This window comes from Orcinus orca, chromosome 15, assembly GCF_937001465.1.
Source record: "Orcinus orca chromosome 15, mOrcOrc1.1, whole genome shotgun sequence".
Lineage (NCBI taxonomy): Eukaryota > Metazoa > Chordata > Mammalia > Artiodactyla > Delphinidae > Orcinus > Orcinus orca.
In genome coordinates this window covers 52,340,966-52,364,235 of record NC_064573.1, presented here as the reverse complement: position 1 = coordinate 52,364,235, position 23,270 = coordinate 52,340,966, and the positions used below count along the sequence as shown (strand labels likewise).

The 23,270-nt window shown below is 43.9% G+C and overlaps 1 protein-coding gene across 1 annotated transcript; it reads right to left on the bottom strand.

Annotated features, from left to right (window-relative positions):
- Positions 1–6,778: 6,778 nt before the first annotated feature.
- CETN1 (centrin 1) lies at positions 6,779–7,574 on the bottom strand. The gene has a single exon (XM_004273771.3). It carries the CDS (start codon positions 7,472–7,474, stop codon positions 6,956–6,958), a length of 519 nt encoding a protein of 172 aa, XP_004273819.1. The 5' UTR covers positions 7,475–7,574; the 3' UTR covers positions 6,779–6,955.
- Between the last annotated feature and the right edge of the window lie 15,696 nt (positions 7,575–23,270).

The window sequence follows — 23,270 nt, the reverse complement described above, 5'->3', positions numbered from 1 at the left end:
CCCGTGCACCTCAACAATGAGTAGCCCCCGCTCACCGCAACTAGAGAAAGCCCCCGTACAGCAATGAAGACCCAATGCAGCCAAAAATAAATAAATTTATACAAGACAATATAAAAACAAACAGACAAACAAACTCATAGGAAAAGGACCAGAGGCAGGGGGTAGGGGGAAGGCGAATTGGATGAAGGTGGTCAAAATATATAAACTTCCAGCTATAAGATAAAAAGTACTAGGTTTGTAATGTACAACATGATTAATATATACTTAACACTTCTGTATGTTATGAAAGTTAAGAGAGTAAATCCCAAGTGTTCTCATCACAAGGAAAAATATTTTTTTTCTTTTTCCTTTATTTTGCATCTATATGAGATGGTGATGTTCACTAAACTTCTTGTGATAATCACGTCATGATGTATGTAAGTCAAATCATTATGCTGTACACCTTAAACTTATGCAGTGCTATGTTTCAATTATAGCTCAATAAAGCTGGAAGAACAAAAAGAAGAGCATTATAGAAGAAATAAATGAAGATAAAATAAAATCTTTTATTTTTCTTGTTCTTAAGTGATCTAACACCAATTAAAAGACAGAAACTGACAGAGTGGATAAAAAAAACAATACCCAACTATATGTTGTCTATAAGAAACCTACCTGAAATATAAAGACACTGGTTGGTTAAAAGTCAAGATATTCCATGCTAATAGTAATCAAAAGAAAGCTGAAGTAATAACATTAATTTCAGATAAGGCAGACTTCAGAGCAAGGAAAATTATCCAGGATCTAGAGGGGCATTAAATAATGATGAAAAGGTCAATTCTCCAAGAAGACATAAAATTCTTATATGCACCGAAAAACAGAGCATCAAAATATGAGGCAAAAACTGATCCATGTGTGAAGAGAAATAGATGAATCCACTATTACAACTGGAGACGTTAACACCCCTGTATCAGAAATGGACAGATCTAGGAGGCAGAAATTCAGTGAGGACATAGCTAAACTCAACAGCACCATCAATCTATTGGATATGATTGACATCGATAGACGACCGCATCTGAGAACAGCAGATGACATGTTCTTCTCAAGCTCATGCAGAACTTTCACCAAGATGGACTACATTATGGGGCATAAAACACACCTTAACCCATTAAAAAGAATAAATCTCCAAAAGCATGCTCTCAAGCCACCGCAATGAGAAGCCTGCGCACCGCAACGAAGAGTAGCCGCCGCTCACTGCAACTAGAGAAAGCCCGCGCGCAGCAATGAAGACCCAACACAGCCAAAAATAAATTTTAAAAACCCACAAAAACAAAAAAACAACCAAACAAAAAAACACAGTGCTTTAAAAAAAAAAGCAAAGCATGCTCTCAGACCACAGAGAATTAAATTAGAAAAGATAGAAAAATAGCAGGAAAATTGCAAAATATTTGAGATCAAACAATAACACATGGGTCAAAGAAGAAGTCTCAAGAGAAATTAAAACATATTTGGAACTAAATAAAAATGCAGTGGGGGGGACTTCCCTGGTGGTCCAGTGGTTAAGACTTCACCTTCCAATGCAGGGGTACAGGTTCCATTCCTGGCTAGGGAGCTAAGATCCCACATGCCTCAGGGCCAAAAAACCAAAACATAAAACAGAAGCAATATTGTAACAAATTCAATAAAAGACTTTAAAAATGGTCCACATCAAAAAATCTTTAAAAAAAAATGCAGTGGGATACAACGAAAAGTGGAGGGAAATGAATAGCACTGAATGCATATGTTAGAAAAGAAGAAAGATCTACAATCAATAGTGTAATCTGCTACCTTGGGAAACTAGAAAAAGAAGTGGTATATCTGGGGAAATTCCTTGGTGGTCCAGTGGTTAGCACTCCATGCTTCCACTGCAGGAGGCATGGGTTCGATCCCTGGTTGGGGAACTAAGAACCCGCATGCCTGGGATCCGGCACAGGCAAGTCTAGAGGACCCAAGTAAGCTGCGTGAGGAGAAGGCCCCTGTCATCCACCAAATTGCACCAGAGCCCCTCCCTCAGTTCATACCTGTGCCCACGTGGGGGTAGGTGGTCCTTTATGACTAGCTGTTGGAAGAGTAAAAATGCTGAAGTTGGTTCAGGGATACGTCAGCTTTGGTACAACGGACCATAGGTTCATTACACTCAAAGGTGGACCAGAAAGATATCAGTGAAAGAGGAAACCCTCCCAATGGACAGAATTTCTGATAGACCAGAATCCACTTTGTGTGGAAAGAAAAGTGGCCTGAAATTAGAATACATGTGGGCTCTGACAGTGGTGACCGATCAGTTGGCTGATTGTTCAGGACTCTGGAAAAGGAAACATCAGGAATAAAAAGATCTAGAAACAGCCACATAGTACAGGGAGATCAGCTCGGTGCTTTGTGACCGCCTGGAGGGGTGGGATAGGGAGGGTGGGAGGGAGGGAGACGCAAGAGGGAAGAGATACGGGAACATATGTATAAGTGATTCACTTTGTTATAAAGCAGAAACTAACACACCATTGTAAAGCAACTGTACTCCAATAAAGATGTAAAAAAAAAAAAGATCTGGAAAAAAGGTACATAGATGGATTTATAGCAATGGGTAGGAAGTGTAAGGAATTCATATTAACACCTACCAGAGCATTTGTATCGTATAAGAGATGCCAAACAACTAGGAAGATAGAATGACTTGGCCAGTTGATGCCAGTCTACCTCTGTCATTGCCACCCCAGGGCTGGCACAGTACGCACATGAATGGAGTAGTCATTGGGCAGAGATGGAGGCTGTGCGTGGGTCCAGCAGCTCGGACTCCCATTCAGGAAGGGTGATATAGCTACTGTGGACACCAAATGGGAAGAGCACCATCCCCCAAGAAGGCCAACAGGCCTCCTGGTGTCAAGTAGTCTGACTGGATCCCTTCCACCTGGAAAGATGAGCGACTCATCTTGACTGGACTTGACACATATTTTGGTCAAGGGTTTGCCTCTCTTGCTTGTGGAGCTTCAGCCAGGACCACAGCTGAGTATTTACTGACATAAGATCCCACATAATATTCCATTGGACCGAGGCACCCACTTTATAGGAAAGGAAGTGCAACAGTGGGAATTCAGGCCCAGAGTCTACTGGTCCAATAACACACAGAAGCTTTTGACCTGATGGAGCAGTGGAAAAGCCTGCTAGAAATGCTGCTGAGGGGCCAGCTTGGGCATCACAACCAGTGAGGATGCCTTGCCACCCTCCAGGATGCAGCACACACTCAAAACTGATGGCCATTATATGGTGTGGTGTCGCGTGAGTCCAGCAAATCAAGGGCGGAAGTCATTCTTACCACAGCTGCCAGGCATTTACCCTTTAATTTGTGCTGCCCGTCCCCACAACTCTGGCCTCTGTGCATTTAGAGATCTTGGCTCCCAGAGGGGGAATGTTCCCCTCAGTAGGCACAGCGAGAGTCCCAGTAAATGTCAAACTATGCGTGCCACCCAGTTACGCTGGGTTCCTCGTGCTGAGAGGGCGGCAGTCCAGGGAAGGTGCCACCACCATGGGTAACTTCTCCTGGACATCAGGAGGATGCAGAGCTGTGGGCAGAACGTGGGGACAGTATGCTTGGCACCCAGGTGACACACTTGAACGTCTCTTGGGGCTCCTGTAGTCAATTTTGAGGGCAGAGAGATGTGTGCAGCAACCAGAGCCTGAGAGGGGCATGGTGATTAGGGGCCCAGACTCCTCAGGGATGAGGATCTGGGTCATCCCACGAGGCAAGTCATATGTCAGCAGAGGTGCTGAGGGTGAGGGGAATCCAGACCGCGTGGTTGGGATGAGCACTACTTGTGGTCTCGAGACCAGCTGCTGTGACAGAGGCTGAAGTTCATCCCTCTAGATTTCCTTCTAGATCTAGAAAGATCCATCAGAATCCTGAATTAGCCAGTAGATCTAAGTGGTATAAGGTGTGGGGTGTAGTGGACACCGTGGGGCCCTGCCCAGATCTCCCCTCTGGCCTGTCCCTCAGAACTGAAGTCATCCCCCAGGTGCTGGCAGTCTTGACAGCTAATAGTTTGCAACTGAATTCCCTCTCCCAGAGATTGACTGCCCTTGACTGAGGCCAGCCACCTTGCTCAAGGTCATACCCTCTTCCTAGGGACAGCTCATGTCCAGTGACTCTCAGTCAATGACAAGTTTTAAAGGCCCAGCTTCCTCGTCACAATTTGGGTCATCTGCAGGGTCACCCTTGCCCCAGAGCTCCCCATGAGATCAGCTGAGGCCTCTGTTAGTGACCATATCATAGCCCAATTTCTCCCTCTGCCCTGTCTTGGTTTCTTTCCCCCTCACCCGTGGGATCCAGAGAACTCAAATAAACTTCCTGTACACACACCTAAGACTCAAAGAGCCTGCTTCCCATGGAAACCAACCTGCAACAGTTTAAAGAGTTGGACCTATCCCATCCTCAATCTTCTCATCTTAGACATAACTAAGATGCCTTTAAGGAAAAAAAAAATTCCTTTACTGTCCTCTGCTCATTTGGGGCATTAACTCCCTTGATAGCAATACAACCTTGAGACTGTCATATTTTTATCCTTGGCCTGATGCTCTGCTTTTCACCTGTTAACATTTATCATTAGAAAGCAAGAGTTTATCAATGAGCTCCCTACACAGTTTCTTTGCTATACTTCCTGCTTCTTTATTGGGACCATTTGTAATAGTGCCAGTAAAGTGAAAACTACTTTCTGAGTTCTTCCCAACCTTTATAGCTGAGTTTACTCATCTGCAAAAAGGTGTTTTAAAATTTTCATTGAACTTCTTGTGTTCTATTTGTGTAAAGACTGGGATACAGGTCTGACCCAGCCAGACGTGTATGATTTACTTCTCTTAAAATTCAAATGTCAATCTAGGTCTGCTCTAGTTGTTCCCCTGCCCCCGATTTACCCTCCATCTCCCAGAATACGTGCCGACTGAGAAGCAAAACTAGTAGTCCATGAGAGGTTCTTCCCTAGCAGTGAATGGGATTCAGGAATATTCTGCAGCCCCTTCCTGTGTGTAGGACGGACTGTGTCTTTAAGGCAACCCTTTAAGTCCTGGGCTACAGCCTCCACAGTTGACCCCATGGTGTCTGGGCAGCTTGATTCCTGGGCTTCAGCCTGGGTTCCTGGTTTTCGCTTCTATCCTCTGCTGGGCCGGGAGCCAAGACTGAACCCAGTCCAGTTGGCCAAGGCTCTGACCCTTTCTCCTAGTTCCTGCCAACTTTCTTTCTTTCTGTTTTTTCTACCTTGATCCATATGTAGATCCTTGGGCCGAGACTCTGGTCATCAGGATGCCAGGAACTCTTGTTTCCCAGAATGCCACGCTCCTCCCCTTGCCCTCAGATCGGGCCCCTCACACTGTCGCTGGTCCAAGCTGCACCTGTATCCCCTACAACTGCACCTGAATCCACACTAAGACATTGAACCTGAACTGTTAGCATTTGCAGTCTGGGTGAGTTCCCCTGCCCTGTGCCAGCCGCCTCAGCAAAATCCTTTCTCACAGTAAATGCCCACATACCCATCACTTCAGCTAGTACTGCTGCTTTGACAAATTAGTCCCTGTTAATGAGAATTAAACCCAGAGTAGTAGTTTTCCTGATTGGATTAACAATCCTCTGAAGGGTAAAACTGCTGGCAAAGCAAGTGAAAAATTTTCCAGAATTTCACATTTATTTTAATGGGACTTTGTATGAAGACTTAATTTAGTTGTGACCAAAATATCTTGCCTGTTTGCTAGTTTTGTTGCCTATTATCAAAACGTTTGTCCAGGCCTCCATCTCAGCAGATAGATTTCATTATCTTCCCACAGCTATATTATTTAACTTTTCTCTAACTTCATATTTGTAGATGTTCAAATGGGTAGGTATTTTATTTCAAAACAAGAAAGGTTTAATTTATAACAGAGAACAAGTAGTATTAATGCATACACAAGCCACAACAAATAGTTTCCTGGGATTATAAAATAGAGAACTACTTAAATGCCAGACATTCTGGCATCAACTATACACCAGAGGAGGGGAAATTAAGTATCAAGAACCAAGATGTTCTAAGAATTAGAAGGTAGACAGTGGCTTGTAATAACGCAATAATAAAATGACTAAGGTTATAGTATAACTCGTCTAATAACTAAAAAACTAGTTTATCTTTCCAAGGACAGATAAGTAGCTCAAAGTGTGTTACAGATATTTTTTTACAACTTCCTAAGCTAAGATCTTACATTTATAAATGTTTACTCAAAGTCATTAGTTAGCTTAATCTCTTAAGCCAATCATACTTTGCTTGGGCCAATATTAAATTCTGTTTTTATTCTGTAGCCCAAGAATACATTGTGGCCCCGATAATCCACAGTAGGTAATGTACACACAAATCAAGAATCATTTGCATGTGATGAAACCAGAGAACAGTTTAAATAGCACCATTTACCACCAGCCAAAGGCAAGCCTATCCTTTAGAGCAGTACCTTTCCTGAGCCCAATAAATGGCTGCACTGTTTTCCTTCAAACCAGTATTCAGTTAAGTGAAAATCAATGGCTAGGATGACCTGCTGGGGATTCCGCCTTATCATGCGAGAACAATGACTTGAATTTAAGGAATAATATATGAACCATATATTATATATATATATAAACTGAAGGCAGTATGTCTTGCCTTCAGTTTAATGGGTGTCCACCAATGCAAGGCAAATGGTGGACGGAAAGAAGTTTCAGAATCTTTGATTCAACCTACACTCCTCCAGGTCTGCTCTTGGGAATGAAAAACCAAAACTCACATTAAAAGCATCTTTAAAATTCTATCATTGAGCTAGAGATTTGGAAATAGAACTATCTAGACCAGCTGGGGGTAAGAGGAGAGACAGTGCTGGCCTCTACCTCAAGGTTTCACAAAACAGAAACAGGGAACCCAGCAAGTCAACTCAATCTCCCTACACATGCTTGCGGGAGAAACCGACTTCAGTAGAGGCTGGTCTTTTTCATGATCCGAAGAAACTCTTCCTCGTTCACTTCACCGTCTCCATCCCGATCTGCTTCGTCAATCATTTCCTGCAGCTCCTCATCAGTGAGGTTTTCCCCCAACTCGGTGGCCACGCGCTTTAGGTTTTTGAAAGAGATCTTCCCGGTTTCATCATCATCAAAGAGCCTGAAAGCCTTCAGGATTTCTTCCTTGGTGTCTTTCTCGGCCATCTTCTGAGTCATCACAGCCAAGAAGTCATTGAAGCTGACTTTCCCTGTGCTTTCCTTGTCCACCTCGGCGATTATCCTCTTCATCTCCTCCTTCCTGGGTTCAAAGCCCAGCGCCCTCAAGGCCACCTTCAGCTCCTTCACGTCGATGGTGCCGCTGCCGTCGGCATCGAAGAGGGCAAACGCTTCGCGAATTTCTTGCTTCTGATCTTCAGTGAGCTCGGGCTTAGGCTCCACCTTTCTTTTCTGGCTGGTGGAGGCCACGTTTGACTTCTTGAAGCTGGAAGCCATCCTCTGGCGGCGGCGGCGGCGGCGGCGGCGGCGGCGGCGGCGGTTGTTACCTTAACGCTTGTTGTCACCGCGCTGGAGCTAGGGCGCCACCGCCAGGAACGCGGGCTCGGGGCCTCGGCTCATTCATTCCCAACCGCTTCCCTTGTGCGCCCCCAGGGAGACCCCGCTCAACTAAGCCCGCCCCATCTTCGAAATCTGACATACGTTAAAACCCACAGTTCCCTCAGTTATTACCGAGTTTCCACGACCTGAGAGACCTGAGCTGGTAGCCACCAGCCACATGGTCTTCTATAACATGCTGCACCTGTTCTTTCCAGGCCATTTGCCAGCATCCATAGGACCAGGTTTACAGGGTAATTTGGAAGTTTTTCCTCTCTTTTTCCATACAAATTAAAACAAACAAACAAAACAAAACAAAAAACCCCTCTGGGTCTGAGGTTACCTAAGGGTAAATTTAGGATAATCAAGATTGAGTTTGATCCCTTGTCATAAAATGCGGGGAAGAAGGAGGAGAGAATATTAAAAGTCACACCATGTGTTCAACTCCATAAATGGAAAACAGATAAAATGGAAAAACTTATGTAGAAAATTTGTAGACGTTTGTCTCCTGACATTACACTCAACAATGATAAAAATGTCACTAGCTTATTTGGCATAGGCTGAAATACGAAATGCAATATCTGAATGTAAGATTTACTTTCAGTGTTTCAATTTTACATGCTCAGTATAATTGCACTTGAGTACAGTCATCATTTCATTCAGTAGGCTTTGATTTGGAGAGAGGGGGGCTGCAGTACTGTATTCTGGTATTCTGGAATTTTAAAAACTCTACCAGCCTACTACTCTCACTGTTTGTCATCCAGTTGGGGTTGTGCTGAAGCCCACACTCTGATTGCCCTGCTTCGGCAGTGGACACAGGAGGAGGTGATGCAGGGCATGTTGGGACTCAAAACTGCCTCCTGAGAACAAAGGGGCAAGAGGAAAATGGAAGCTTTTCAGGTGAAAAGAAAGAACAAATTCATCAGTTAAACCCATAAGGGAATTGTGTTTAGAACTGCTCTGTAGGTGCTAGGACTCAGCTATTTTTGTCTGACCTAAGGCTGGACATCTTCAGGGTTTTCCCTTCACATAAAAAAAAATGAATGTTTCTTGCTAAAGAATTAAAAATAATTCGAATAAACTATTGTTGCTTTTGGTGGTAAAAAAAAAAAGAATTGCTCTGTATTTCTTTAAACAGTTAAAAAAAAAACCAGAAAGCTGACAATGGTAGCATTCTTTTTTTAAAAATAAATTTATTTATTTTTGGCTGCATTGGGTCTTCGCCGCTGTGCGCGGGCTTTCTCTAGTTGTGGTGAGCAGGGGCTACTCTTCGTTGCGGTGCGTGGGCTTCTCATTGCGGTGGCTTCTCTTGTTGCAGAGCACGGACACGTGGGCTTCAGTAGTTGTGGCACAAGTGTTCAATAGTTGTGGCTTGCGGGCTTTAGAGTGCAGGCTCAGTAGTTGTGGCGCACGGGCTTAGTTGCTCCGCAGCATGTGGGATCTTCCCAGACCAGGGTTCGAACCTGTGTCCCCTGCATTGGCAGATGGATTCTTAACCACTGAACCACCAGGGAAGCCCTTACAAATTGTTTTTAAAGTTAGTGATCAGATATTGTTTACATGACGTGTTTAAGTAGCCAGATCTCACTACCTGCCCCAGTTGATACGTGACATAATGGACAGAGGGCCTCGGCACAGGGTTTCTAAAGGTAAAAGCACCTTACCTGGGACATTCCTCTCAACAACCCCCCTTCCCGGCACGTGTTGTGGATGGTGTCAACTCAAAGCAGGCTTTGGCAAGTAGACACTGCCATTGCCCATCTTCCAACTCTGTAAATCCTCCTGCTTTCTTAACCAGGTCAAAAAGCCTGGGGTCTTATCTCAAACCTTATTATTTCTGTGACCCTGAGAAAGCCACTTAACCTCCCAGACTCAGCTGAAACTTCTGCAAAGTAGGCATAATAATAGAGCTTCGTACTAGGCTCCTGTGAGTGTTGAATGAACTACTCCAGGGACAGTTACTACAGGGAGCTACTCCAGGGGCCATACAGGGCTGGGTGATTCTTAGTTGAATCTGAATTCCTCCCAGATATTTTGCATTTCTTTTGACACCCACTCTTCTGCCCAAATTCATGCCAAGCTATGATGTGTTGGGAAAAACTGAGGGATAGAAGCTGCTTTATATAGAGCTATATTTGGGCCAAGTTGAGCTCAAAGCAAAACAGTTGTCATAGTTTCCAGATGTGTGCAATCAGCAGTCACAACTAAGGGCCACCAAGAGCTCCCTTCGTAGAAAACAGTGCCCTCGGCCAGAGTCAGCTCTTGGTGGGGAGTTACTTTATGTGCATAGCCTGTGATCTGATTTTAAAAAAGAAGGGATGCTTACATTGATAGTGTGCCTAGCACTGGGCTTGCTTCTCTCATCTGCTGTCTCATTTAATCCTTGTCATCATTTCTCATTTTGCAGATGGGAAAAAGAAAAAAAAAAAGAGGCCCAGGAGGACCTGTCACGTATCTAATGGTGCACAGCGAAAAAACGGTGGCTCTGGGATTTAAACCTTGGCTGGTCTGAGTCTGATGCTGAATCTTCGTTCACCACACCATGCTGCCTTCTCCAGCAGTTGAGATCATTACCAAAATGCAGTATCACTGGGAAGCTATGATACTGATTTTCTTCCCTAAGCCTAACAGCAGTTAAGCATCTTGCCTAGAAAGATTTAACAGGATTTTGTGGGATCTCAGACAGGGTCCCATTCGGGGGTGAGTCACTGAAAGAAAGAGCAGTATGTCTGGACTTTTGTTTACATTTGTTCTTCAATTCTGCTTCACCCCATCCCCTCTGGGTACGAGTTAGTGGGAAGCAGTCTGGGCAAAGTGTTTTTGGTCGGCATTAGTCAGAGTCTATATAATGCTGGTGAAAATCAGCTTCATTGCTTTAAAGTCATTTTTCAAGTTTGAAGAAGACCAACATAAAGTAAATGAGATGTTCTGATAAACCAATGGTTAGGAGTGGTTTTGTTTTGTTTTGTTTTCTACTCTGAACATTTTTTGTACTGCGATGTCCTAGGTAATATGCTAACTCAGTTGTTGATTATCTGAGATGGGGAGAGGAGGGAAGATAGTTGTTTAGATCTGGTCATGGAAGTTTAGCAGCTGGAAGCGGGGGTGGGGAAGAGGTGCTAGAATTCCACAGCAGGGTCTGGAGTCAGCTGAGAGCAAGAGAAAGGACCCACACAGCTAGCTTATTCTAATTATTTGGTTTTCCATCTGATTCAAATGGCATGAAAAAGGTGAGGCTCAGGGACCTTTTAAAATTTAAGGTGCTCTCAGAAAATTCAGCAAATTCCAGGTGCCACCCAATGCAGAAAACATGCATAATACAATTTCTTTATTGGTGCCTCTTTACCTTCCAACAAATGCGGAACAGAGAGAATGCCAATGCTTGATACTTCTGCATAAACAAGATAACTGTGTGCGTGTGTGTGTGTGTGTGTGTGTGTGTGTGGGTGACTCCAAAACCAACAATAACAGAACTAAACTATTTATTCGTGAATATGTGGAGCCATTTACAAGAAATGGACTCAGCATCAACAGTTTTACAATCCCGGTGGTCTCAGAGTGGGAATATGTAGTCCAGTCCAGTAACTCAACCCAAGCCTTTTTGGCAAGTCCAGGAATAGACTTAAGTGTCCAGCCAAGGACTACATAATTTCTCATTCCACGAACCCCAGAAATAAAGAAATACTCCTCTCAGATACAAAAGCAGACTGTGTTTTAGAAAAGAATTTACCAGAATCTCACACTGCTTCTCAAACTTTCACCCAGATACTCCTAATAGCAATGGAGATGTAAAGCACTCCCTTGGGATCCAGGGAAACATTTGGAAGAAGCCTACAGCAAGAATGAAATGTCTTTATGATCCTGTGTTTTGTCTTTTTAAAAAGTGAATTTTGCTTTCTGCTTTACTGCAAGTTTGCTGGTCTTAGTATAGTTTTAAATGACTGATCATCGAGGAAATTTGATTGCTTTCAAAAAAAATGCACTGTGCTTATTTGCTGAGTTTAAGTATACCTCCAGGGGTTAGGAGGACCTTGTATGTTTTAGCAAACTTGGATCTAAGGTGGAGTTTGCAGTGAAAAAAATAAAGATGGACAATGTTTCCCACTCCTACCCAACCAAGATCTGCTCCACTTATACATCATTTGGATTTGGGTGTCAAAGAAAAAGAAGGAAGGAAAAGTGTGAGGAGGAGAAGAAGGAAGATGAATGAATCTCCAGAGCATTTGGAACTTGAGAGGTGGGCCAAAATGAAATGCATCCATTGAAAGAATGGCTGCCCTCTCTTCCCAGAGCCCAAATCAGCCCAACGTAAGCATTGCTTTGCTGGCAACAAGCTGAGAAAAGACACAGTCTATGTTGACATAAATTCAAAGCAGAACCTCATGGGGTTTATGACCCAGAAGTTGACCACCCTGTAAGTAGTCTGCCAAGAGCACCAAGTTAAGGCACACAACAGAAAATGCAGAACTAAGAGGACCCGAGTGGCTTAGTTGGATTTTTAAAATATCTCATAGACTAAGCTATTGGTTTCCTCTTTGATCCACCCTTTTTCATTATCCAAGGCCCCTGAGACTTCAGTGTCAAAAGCTGAGTCCTCTGTTAACTAAGGAGAATTTTCTGGTCACCAGAGGCAGAAAGGTCAAAAGCCCACGGGGGTGTTAGTGACACAGAATTAGCCAAGTGACCTGCATGTTAAGGGTATATTTAGGGATTAGCAGTGACCTGGAGAGCTTGTGCCCTTTTAAAAGACATTGAAATTCAAATTAAAAAAAAATAATAACTGTGCAGGCCCAAGAAAACAGGTCTTGTGGAATACAGGTCAGGCAGAACTTGGCCTGTTGGCTGCATGGTGTTTGTCCAGTCCTTGTACTGGTCACTGGGGTTCAAGTAGTAAGGACACTTCTCAGAGAAAAGGACAGACAGAGGGAAACTTGAATTCTGGCCTCAAGCCTACTCATGCCTAGTTCCTTTAGCACAGCATCAGTATCTTTTTTTTTTTTTTTTTAATTTTTGACCACAAGGCATGTGAGATCTTAGTTCCCCAACTGGGGATTGAACCCAAGCCCCCTGCATTGGCAGCATGGAGTCTTAACCACTTGACCGCCAGGGAAGTCCCTGCAGCATCAATATCTTTATTGAAGTATAGACCCTGCTATAGGAGCAGCCCATAGGGAAAGTGACCTACTGCAGATGTAGCAATAATCTGTTTGATTTTCTCCCCTGAACCAGCTTGGTAGGAGAGGAGCCCACTTTGCCTGCCCATATCCCTGTGGCCTTTTCCACAAGCACCCCTTTGGGAATAGAGGGCCCCTGTGATTGGCAGTCAGGCTGATCCAGGTAGGACCCTAGAGGCTACTCCTGAGTCCCGTGCTTGGCACCATGAGGGAGCAGGATAGCAAGGGACTGTAGCCCTCCTGCACGTATGACACAACTGCCCTGTTATCAGAGGTCTGCTCCTCAATTCACTGGGGATTGAGGAAACCAAATGAAGGTGACAGTAGATGATAGAGAAAACGTATGCCTTTTTTTTTAAAGTTTTTATCTTATCTTTTTTTTTTTTGGCTGTGTTGGGTCTTCATTGCTGCGTGCAGGCTTCCTCTAGTTGTGGTGAACGGGGGCTACTCCTCGTTGCGGTACGTGGGCTTCTCATTGCAGTGGCTTCCCTTGTTGTGGAGCACGGGCTTCAGTAGTTGTGGCACATGGGATCTAGAGCACAGGCTCAGTACTTGTGGTGCATGGGTTTAGTTGCTCCGTAGCATGTGGGATCTTCCTGGGCCAGGGATCAAACCCATGTCCCCTGCATTGGCAGGCTGATTCTTAACCACTGTGCCACCAGTGAAGCCCACGTATGCCTTTTATGAAGAAAGGATTTGCATTAACAAAAAATTGAGAAGTAGATTTCGACTAAAAATCAGTTCTGTGCTGCAATATACGTTTAAAAAGAAGCTTCTGAACTAAATTACAGTTTGACTGCATTTCAAAGTTTAGCAATTGTGTCAGCAAACAAAACATCAAAGGAAACCAATAGGTCATGTTAGTCTCCTCTGAAGCAGCAATTAGAAATCCCTTCATCAACAAATAATCATATTACAGCTCCCTCCTGTGAAGCCTCTAAATAGGAAAGGGGTGCAATCTGGGCAGGAGGAGATGATGTCTCCCTCATCCTTTCCAGCTGGCAACTGACCATCCCCGCGGTGGTTTTTCGTTTAGATGTTGGTGAAAACGTCTATTGAAACTTGGTGGGTTCACCACCCAGAGTTGCTGGCCCCCCTACTTGCCTTCATGTTCTGCATTTGCTACTTTGCATCTACAAAGCCCTTTCCAAATTCCTTTGGTTTCTGGATCATTCTTATCTGAAATCCATGTTCTTTTGTTTTTTTCCTTTGGCATAGGTCAGGGTTTCTTTTGCCCTGAGTACTGTGAATGGGACAAAGCTTAAAATGAAAAAGAAGTGGTTTACTCGTGGTATTTTTTTCAGTTACACCTCATACAAAATGTGTCTGCCAAGGTGATTTCAGGCTTCAGTGCATTAATGGGAGCCTATAGTTAGTTAGTTGATTTTAAAGCTCTCACATCCTCTAAGAATTTCACACAGGCATTTTCAATAATATTTTAAGGATAGCAGATGGGAATGAGGCAAGGGGAGAAAGCTGGCTCTCAGATATAAACTCACATTTCAACCTCATCCACCAAGTTGGGTTGAAAAAGGCAAGGAGGATGCATATTTCACTCCAGGCCTTTTTGTGACTTTATCAAAATCGTGAATATTTAGCGAATCCTAAGAAAGTGATAGACATTATTTAGCCTCTCCTTCTGCTTTAAAACTGTGAACATCCTAATTTCCCAACACAGTCAAATTTTAGAGACTAAGACATAAACAATTTTATGCTTACATATGGTTCAAAATAAAAGAAAGAATGCCTTAGAATCCCCAGTTCATTAGGATTAATGAGAAAGCACAAAACCAAATACATACATTTAGCATGGGGGCTCTGCAGACATTTACAAGGCTGGGATTAACGGCTAGATAAATGGAATAAGATTAAGAACATGTTCAGAAACTGTATTCTTCATCTTAGTGAAGAGCTCACAGGCAGAGAGATGTCTCTCCTGCATCTCGGCCGAGGCAGCCCCAACAGGAGAAGCCGGAGATCTTGCAGCTCTAGGGTACATTTATTTTTTTAAATCAATCAATTAATTAATTAATTAATGGCTGTGTTGGGTCTTCGTTGCTGTGCACCGGCTTTCTCTAGTTGTGGCGAGTGGGGACTACTCTTCCTTACGGTGCATAGGTTTCTCATTGCGTTGGCTTCTCTTGTTGCGGAGCACAGGCTCCAGAGTGCAGGCTCAGTAGTTGTGGCGCATGGGCTTAGTTGCTTCGCGGCTTGTGGGATCTTCCCAGACCAGGGCTGGAACCCGTGTCCCCTGCATTGGCAGGTGGATTCTTAACCACTGGGCCACCAGGTAAGTCCCTAGGGTACATTTTAATCTGAGACAAGTTGTCTACATTATGTCAGTGGTCTGCATATAGGGGGTGCTCATATGGCCCAGGTGCACAGGCATCTGTGTGATGAGAGTAGCCCAGAGCCCGGGGTACCACCTTCCAATGCCAGCGCCGCCCACTAATAGTCACGTGACCTCGGGCAAGCTAAGCTTCAAATTCCTGGAAAACGGGGTGGAAAAGCAGTTAGCTCATAGTGTTGCAGTGGTGATTAAATGAGATAATCCATCTAAAGTGTTTAACACCATGTCTGGTCCACCGTAAATGCTCAGGAAATGTAGGGCATTATGGTTTACAAAGCACTTCTAATATTATATATACGTAGCCTTGTTTCACATCTCAAAAAAGCCTGCGAGGTACAGGTACATTTTATTGTTGCCATTTTCTCAGTGAAGCACCTGAGGTTAGAGATTCTCAGCCATTTTCCTATTCACACAGCAAGCAAGCAGCAGGGCAAGGACTCAGCCCATGTACTCAGCTCAACTCCTGTGCTCCTCCCTTACAATCTTCAACCCCCATCGCCCCCCATCCTCCCCCCCATCCCCACTCCTGCCTTTTAAGCACAAGGCAGGTGAACTACTTATTTTAGACCTTCTAAAGTCCCAGAGAATAGCAAAGCTCACAGTTTCCCTCAATCAGATCTAGCGTAATGGGTAAAGCATGGGCTTTTGAGGCAAACAAACCTGGGTTCAAATCCCAGCTCCACCACTTCCAGGTTGTGCCGCCCCACCTCTCTGTCCCTATCTCTTCCTTCATGATGTGGCACCCAGTTCCCCTTAGATCACCGTAGGCACTTTGAAGGAATGTTATCCTCAACGCTCTGTCCAGTATGGTCGCTTATTAGCCATTAGCTACAAAGTTTAATTATTCAGTGGAAATGTATTTAGTGTTCCATGGGCTATTTCATTCTTAAGAATTGGTGTGATCGGTGATATAAGATAATCATATTTGTAAAAGAATGCATTGTTTCAGCTTAAAATACTTTGGCAAGGCAAGAATGTGTATATTTAATAAGGTATTTGGAGGAGCTCTGTTTGGATGGCAACACCACCCAGTTGATTCAGTACCAAGTTGTTAGACTGTTCTTTGGTGTCATGGACTGAGCCACACGGTGCTGAGATTCTCAGCATGATTGTCATGTAGACCATGGGTCTGCCAACTGTTTACTGACACCTAAAATTTTTATTCACTGTCTAAACAAATCCCTCCAGTTTGATGTTTACAGCTTGTGATTATCAGACTTATCTTTTTTTAGTTCCCCAAATAACAGTTGCTTCAATAAAAGAAATTTATTTCTCTCTCTCATACAGTCCAAGCTCACATGGCTACTCAGACATTCCCAGGGTGCCAACAACCTTCGATATCATTGTTCCAACCCTCCCAGGTAGTTTGCTCTGGTTTCAGGTCTGAGACAGCTCTCCACTAGCATCTTAGCCAGCAGGAAGGGGGATGTATCACACTGTTTTGAGCAGCACTTCTAATCCTCTCAGCCCCACCTAACCACTCCTGGCTGCCCACAGCTGTGCAGCCTTTGCTATTTTGCACAACTGCATCCAGGCAATGCCTCATCTTAGTCCATACTCCAGGTTTTCCACTTTCTGTTCTGGGGCTTCTAGGCCTGTACAGGAAGTGCAACCTAGTGGTGTAGGAGAATTTACACCTTGACCAATGGCAGTTGGTTGTCAGTTGGTGTTTCCCCCTTTGTATCTCCCCATCAGAAGGTCCTGTGGGACTGAGCGCCGTTCACCTATGATACTGGCCCGTGCAGTAACGCGTTCTCGTGTGGGCTCTCCCTGGTTCCTCCTCACACCCCTCCTTGTCACCTCACTCCTGCTCCCAGAAGCCACTTCCCAAATAAACCTGCAGTTGACCTTTACCTTCAGATTCTACTCTCAGGGGAACCTAGGAGGAGAGAGGGGACCACATGGTCCTATGAACAGGAAGTTGCCCCCATCCCTTCTGTCACAATCCATGGACCACGTGTAGCTGCAAGGGAGGCTGAGAAATGACTTCTTTATTCTGAGCGGCCACGCTCCCACTTAAAAAATCCATTGGAATGGATGACATCTCTGCACATGCTTCTTATGGATATTTCTCTTAGTTAGATGAATTTGAATTTGCACAATACATCGTGGATGGACCAGAGAGGTGGGACCTGAGTTTTTGTCCAAGCTCTTCCACCCATTTTCTGTGTTAACTTAAGCAAGTTGCTTAAGTCTTCCGGGGCTAAATTTCCTCATTTGTGAAATGGTGATAGTAATAACTCTTTTCTCTGGGTAGTGGTGAGAAAAATGAGTTGGAGATGGGAAAGTGCTTTAAAACAGATAAAAGATGAGATATAGGCTAGATTTGGTTACGGCCTAGATGTAAACAATAAACCAGTGGCAGAATGTCCCATTTCATTCTGTCATTAGATTGCCAGACAGATACACCTACAGCGCAGGATCCAATTCACCCCAGAGGTGGGCGAGGTTGCCCAGCCCACCATCCCGCGAAACAGTGATCAGCATGAGATAAACATTCGCTGCTTAAAAGGTTGCCCTAAAGTGGGTTTTTGGAGATACTCTCTCTTAATGTCCTTCTCTTTCAAAAGATTATCTACCTCTGGAATTTATCCTTTAAAAATAATCCTAAAGAGAAGAAAGCAGAAAAATGTTTCTCATGATACGTTACGTGAGCCTAAGGGACAAAACTGCATTCCCTCTCCCCATCAATAACCTACACTTTCAAACATTAAGGATTCCTCTGGACTATTTTAAGAAGCAAATTTATTAGTTCTATAGCATCTTGTAATCCTGAGGTATTTAGGAAAACTGCATTCTTTGGATTCTGAAACCCTGGCTGTTTCCCCGAGCTACTTCAAACAATGCAGCTTTTGCTGATGGGGCACTCGGTGGGCCAGCAGTGTTGTTGAATTGTAAGTAAATAATCTTGAAACAAATCCGTGGTTGACACGCTGTCATATTATGTTTACTGCTCCAGAGGAGGGATTTATTCTGAGGATATTGAAAAATTCCATTGCTGGTTGGGGGAAGTGACAATTGGGATCACCCATAAATTAAAGTGACTGCCCTCTGTACCATAGATACAGTCCAAAACGCTGAACATGCACTAAAATGTCATGTGCGAAATAGAACAGCACTGGATAAAAATATGTTACGTCACTAAATAAAAACAGATACTGTAGAAATGACAGAAGCTTAAATTGCCGAGTCTGGCTAGAGCCAGCACTGTTCTTCTCCCAGGAGTAATAAACATGGGAGTTCTAAAGTGGAGCAGAAAAACGAACTTCAGTTCAAGTGCATCCTGCTTCGGTTTAGCATAGATTTCATGATGTAATATAGGTTGCCTTTTTTTTTTTTTGGAATGGCTTAATATTTAATGAGCCAGATACCTCTTTTCTTGTAAGAAGGGCATTAGCATTGTAACGTTCTAAAAACCGGTACCTGCTCTGACGTCTCCCCCATGCCTGGCTCTCTTGGGGGTTGGCCTGGCTTTGCAGATGCCGGTGTTGGTGAGGGATGCCGTTTAATGTGACATAGGGCTAAAGGGTGAGGAAGGCAACCACCATGGTCCTTTATCTCAGCAGAAACTTCTCTAGGCTAACTCCATCTAAATCCCAGAAATGTGCAATTACAGAAAATCAGGAGCAAAACTAGGATTAAACTACAACATCCCCTTGTGTGCATAATAACCTTCCTCTGATACCATCTACAGTCTCTTAAATAGTGAACGTGTGCTTTTTGGAAACTATGTCTCTAGGTATAACGATGACCGCAGAGACACGAGAAAAGAGTTCTTCCACGATTGTGGAATACTCAGTAAGGGCCAGTTCCGCAGGGTGGAAGGAGTGAGAATCGCTGTAAATAATCGTAGCTCTCCGCCTGCAGTCAGGGAGTGCCTCCTACAGAAGGCCCCACTGGAGCCCACTCTGGCGGGGTAGCTGTGAATTGTCCGGGAGCAGAAGACTGTCAGGTAGAGGGAACAACACACACAAAGGAGTAGAAGCAAGAAAGTGAACAGCAAGTCCAGAGCCACAGGTGGCCTTCCTGGTGGAGTACTGGATGTGTGTGCGTGTGAATAGGAGGGTGGGGCTGGCCAGGGATGGAGGTCTGCGGGGCGCCCATGCGTGGAAGGCATGGGGGTGGCAGGTACCAGCCACAGAAATCCTGGGAATGAGAGTCGGAGTCGTGGAATGGGATGGTCTGGGGGAGATCCGGGTGTCCTGTCGTAGACCAACCCTGGCAGGCGGCTGCTGGCGGGTGCAGCACAGCAGGACGACCATAGCGCTTCATCTGCTTGTGCACTTTCTGTGGCCAGCCCACAGGCCCAGGTCCACTGCAAGGCCGTGAAGGTCATCAGCAGCAGCAGCAGCAGCAGGAGAGGGGACAGCCTCTCACACAGCTCGTAGGATCTTCCACGGCCCCCTTCAAGGTCTCACTTCCGCCCACAATACCCTGCCTACCTGGCTGGACCTTCATGCCTGCCCATTGGATGTGTTCTAGCCAACTAGACTATTCCCCATGAGTAAAAAACTGGCAAGTCCCCCTTAAATTTGTTCCCCTTCTTTTTTTTTTAATTTTAAAAATATTTATTATCTTTGGCTGCGTTGGGTCTTCGTTGCTGCACGCGGGCTTTCTCTAGTTGCAGTGAGCGGGGGCTACTCTTCGTTGCGGTGCACGGGCTTCTCACTGTGGTGGCTTCTCTTGTTGCGGAGCATGGGCTCTAGGAGTGCAGGCTTCAGTAGTTGTGGCATGTGGGCTCAGTAGTTGTGGCTTGCAGGCTCTAGAGCACAGGCTCAGTAGTTGTGGCACCTGGACTTAGCTGCTCCACGGCATGTGGGATCTTCCTGGATGAGGGATCGGACCCATGTCCCCTGCATTGGCAGGCGGATTCTTAACCACTGGTCCACCAGGGAAGCCCTCCTTTTCCTTTCTAATCTACTCTATGTTTTATTCTTTATATCAAGGAATGCTTACTGTTCAGTTAATCTGTAAATACCCTCATTGTTTCAGTTCTCTTGTGAGAGATTTCTCGTCCTCCACCCCCTACGCCTCCTCCTCTTTCTCTGGCACACACAATAGAAGGGAGAATAGTATAAATGAACCCCCATTAGCCTATCACCCAGCTTCAACACTTACCCACTCATGGGCATAACCGTTTCATCACTACACCCATCCATAGGTCATTCTGAAACTAGTTCCAGACATTTCATCTATAAATAGTTCAGTATAAACTAAGAAAGATTTGATTCCTGTGACAATCTGATGTCCCTATCCCAGCCCCCTGGCCATATTTAAAAGTATTATTTTTCTGTTCGTTGCCATCAGAGTGTTCTCAGTGAGCAATTTATTGTAAGGCTATTTACCACTTGAAAAAGCATTATCTATGCTAAATGTTTATGTAACATATAACATTAGAACTAAAAATATTAGAATAACATTACAACAAACACCCATGTAACCATGATTGAGCTAAAGAAAGAGAAAGAACATTACCAGTGTTTTTTTAGTCTTTTTTTTTTAAATGTTATTTTTTTTAACATCTTTATTGGAGTATAATTGCTTTACAGTGGTGTTAGTTTCTGCTTTATAACAAAGTGAATCAGCTATACATATACATATATGCCCATATCCCCTCTCTCTTGCGTCTCCCTCCCACCCCCCCATTCCACCCCTCTAGGTGGTCACAAAGCACCGAGCTGATCTCCCTGTGCTATGTGGCTGCTTCCCACTAGCTATCTATTTTACATTCGGTAGTGTATATATGTCTGTGCCACTCTCTCACTTCATCCCAGCTTACCCTTCCCCCTCCCTGTGTCCTCAAGTCCATTCTCTAGTAGATCTGCATCTTTATTCCCGTCTTGCCCCTAGGCTCTTCAGAATCTTTTTTTTTTATTCCATATATATGTGTTAGCATGTGGTATTTGTTTTTCTCTTTCTGACTTACTTCACTCTGTATGACAGACTCTAGGTCCATCTACCTCACTACAAATAACTCAATTTCGTTTCTTTTTATGGCTAAGTAATATTCCATTGTATATATGTGTCACATCTTCTTTATCCATTCATCGGTCAATGGACACTTAGGTTGCTTCCATGTCCTGGCTATTGTAAATAGTGTTGCAGTGAACATTGTGGTACATGACTCTTTTTGAATTATGGTTTTCTCAGTGTATATGCCCAGTAGTGGGAGCCTGATTCCTCCAGCTCCGTTTTTCTTTCTCAAGATTGCTTTGGCTATTTGGGGTCTTTTGTGTTTCCATACAAATTGTGAAATTTTTTGTTCTAGTTCTGTGAAAAATGCCATTGGTAATTTGATAGGGATTGCACTGAATCTGTAGATTGCTTTGGGTAGTACAGTCATTTTCACAATGTTGAGTCTTCCAATCCAAGAACATTTTACCAGTGTTTTTCTTGTGTGTTTTTTTTTTTTTTTTTTTGCAGTACATGGGCCTCTCACTGTTGTGGCCTCTCCCGTTGCGGAGCACAGGCTCCGGACATGCAGGCCCAGCGTCCATGGCTCACGGGCCCAGCCACGCTGCGGCATGTGGGATCCTCCTGGACCGGGGCACGAACCCATGTCCCCTGCATCAGCAGGCAGACTCTCAACCACTGCGCCACCAGGGAAGCCCCTTACCAGTGTTTTTGAAGCACGTTGTTTTCTTTCCCTTTTTGTCTCCTCTAGTTACCCTCTGTCCTGAAATTTGGGCTAATCATAGCTCAGTGAGTGTGTGTGTGTGTGTGTGTATTCACCATATGTAAATTTGGACCTCTAAACAATATATTGTTGCGTTTTGCCTATTGTGAGCTTTTCATATAAATACGATTACACTGAAGTATTCTGTGACTTCTTTCCACTCCAACATTATATTTTTGATATTCATCCATGTTAATGCATGTCTAGCTGTCAACCATTCATTTTCACTGCATTATAGTATTTCATGATAGAGTCTACTGCAAATTATTTATGCCTTCTATTGTTGATTGACATTTGGGCTGTTCTTAGTGTTTTTCCTCCCAGAAAACCTCCTAAGAATATTATTGTACTGGTCTTCAGGGCATCTGTTCAAGAATTTCTCCAGAGTGGAATTGCTTATGTATATAAATTCATCTTTACTAGGTGATGCAAAATTGTTTTCTAAAGTAGTGTATCATTTTACATTCCTATTATCTCTGTACAATAGTTCCCACCAACACTTGGTCTTACCAGACTTTTGAATTTTTGTCCTTTGGTCCGTTTAATCTTTTTCCTCGATGAGTAATGAGAGTAAGCATCTTTTCATATGTTTATGGTCCCTCCATATTTTCTTGTCTATGAATGTCTGTGTTTTCACTTTTTGGGGTCTTTTCCTTGATGATTCATAGGAGTTCTTTACATATTTTGAATACTAAAACTTTGTTGGCACATGGAATATCTGCAAAGAAGGCTGCCAGCAATTTCTCCCATTATTGTAGGCACATATCCCCTTCATCAGGAGCTGGGATCTGTATCTCCTCCTCTTGGTTCTGAGCTGACCCTGTGTCTTGCTTTGATCAATAGAATGGAGCAGCAGTGATACTGTGTGACCCCGAGGCCTCAGCCTAGAGGCCTTACAGCTTCCATTCCACCCTCTTGGAAGCCAGCTGTCTTGTGAAAAGTTCCAGCTCTCCTGCTGGTGAGAGAGACCATGTAGAAAGAGAGCTTCTTCAAGATGAGAGACCGTGCAGGGGGAAAGGGAGGACCAGTCACCCCCTAACCTTTCCAGCCACCGCAGCTCATGTGGTGTACATGTGTGTGAAGCTGTCTTGGAAGTTCTAGCTCCAGCCAAGCTCCCAGCTGGATGCATATATGACCTCAGCTAATGCCTCTGGAAGCAGAAGAACTGGCCATCTGAGCTCAGCCTGAATTCCTGACCCACAGAATCATGGGCAATAAAATAATTGTTTCCAGCCAACAAGTTTTGGAATAGTTTGTTATACCATAGATAATAGAAACAATTTATTGTATATGTTTCTAAAAGTCTTCTCCCAATGTCTGGCTTTTTTACTCTCTCTATGTTATCTGTTCACTGTCAAAAGTTCTGACTTATACTATAGTTGAATTTTCCAAGATTTTCTTTTATGGTTAGTGCTTTTAATATGTTATTTGAGAGATCTGTTTCTACTTTAATTTAGTGTATTTTCTACTAAAAGTTTCAAAGTTTTATCTTTCACA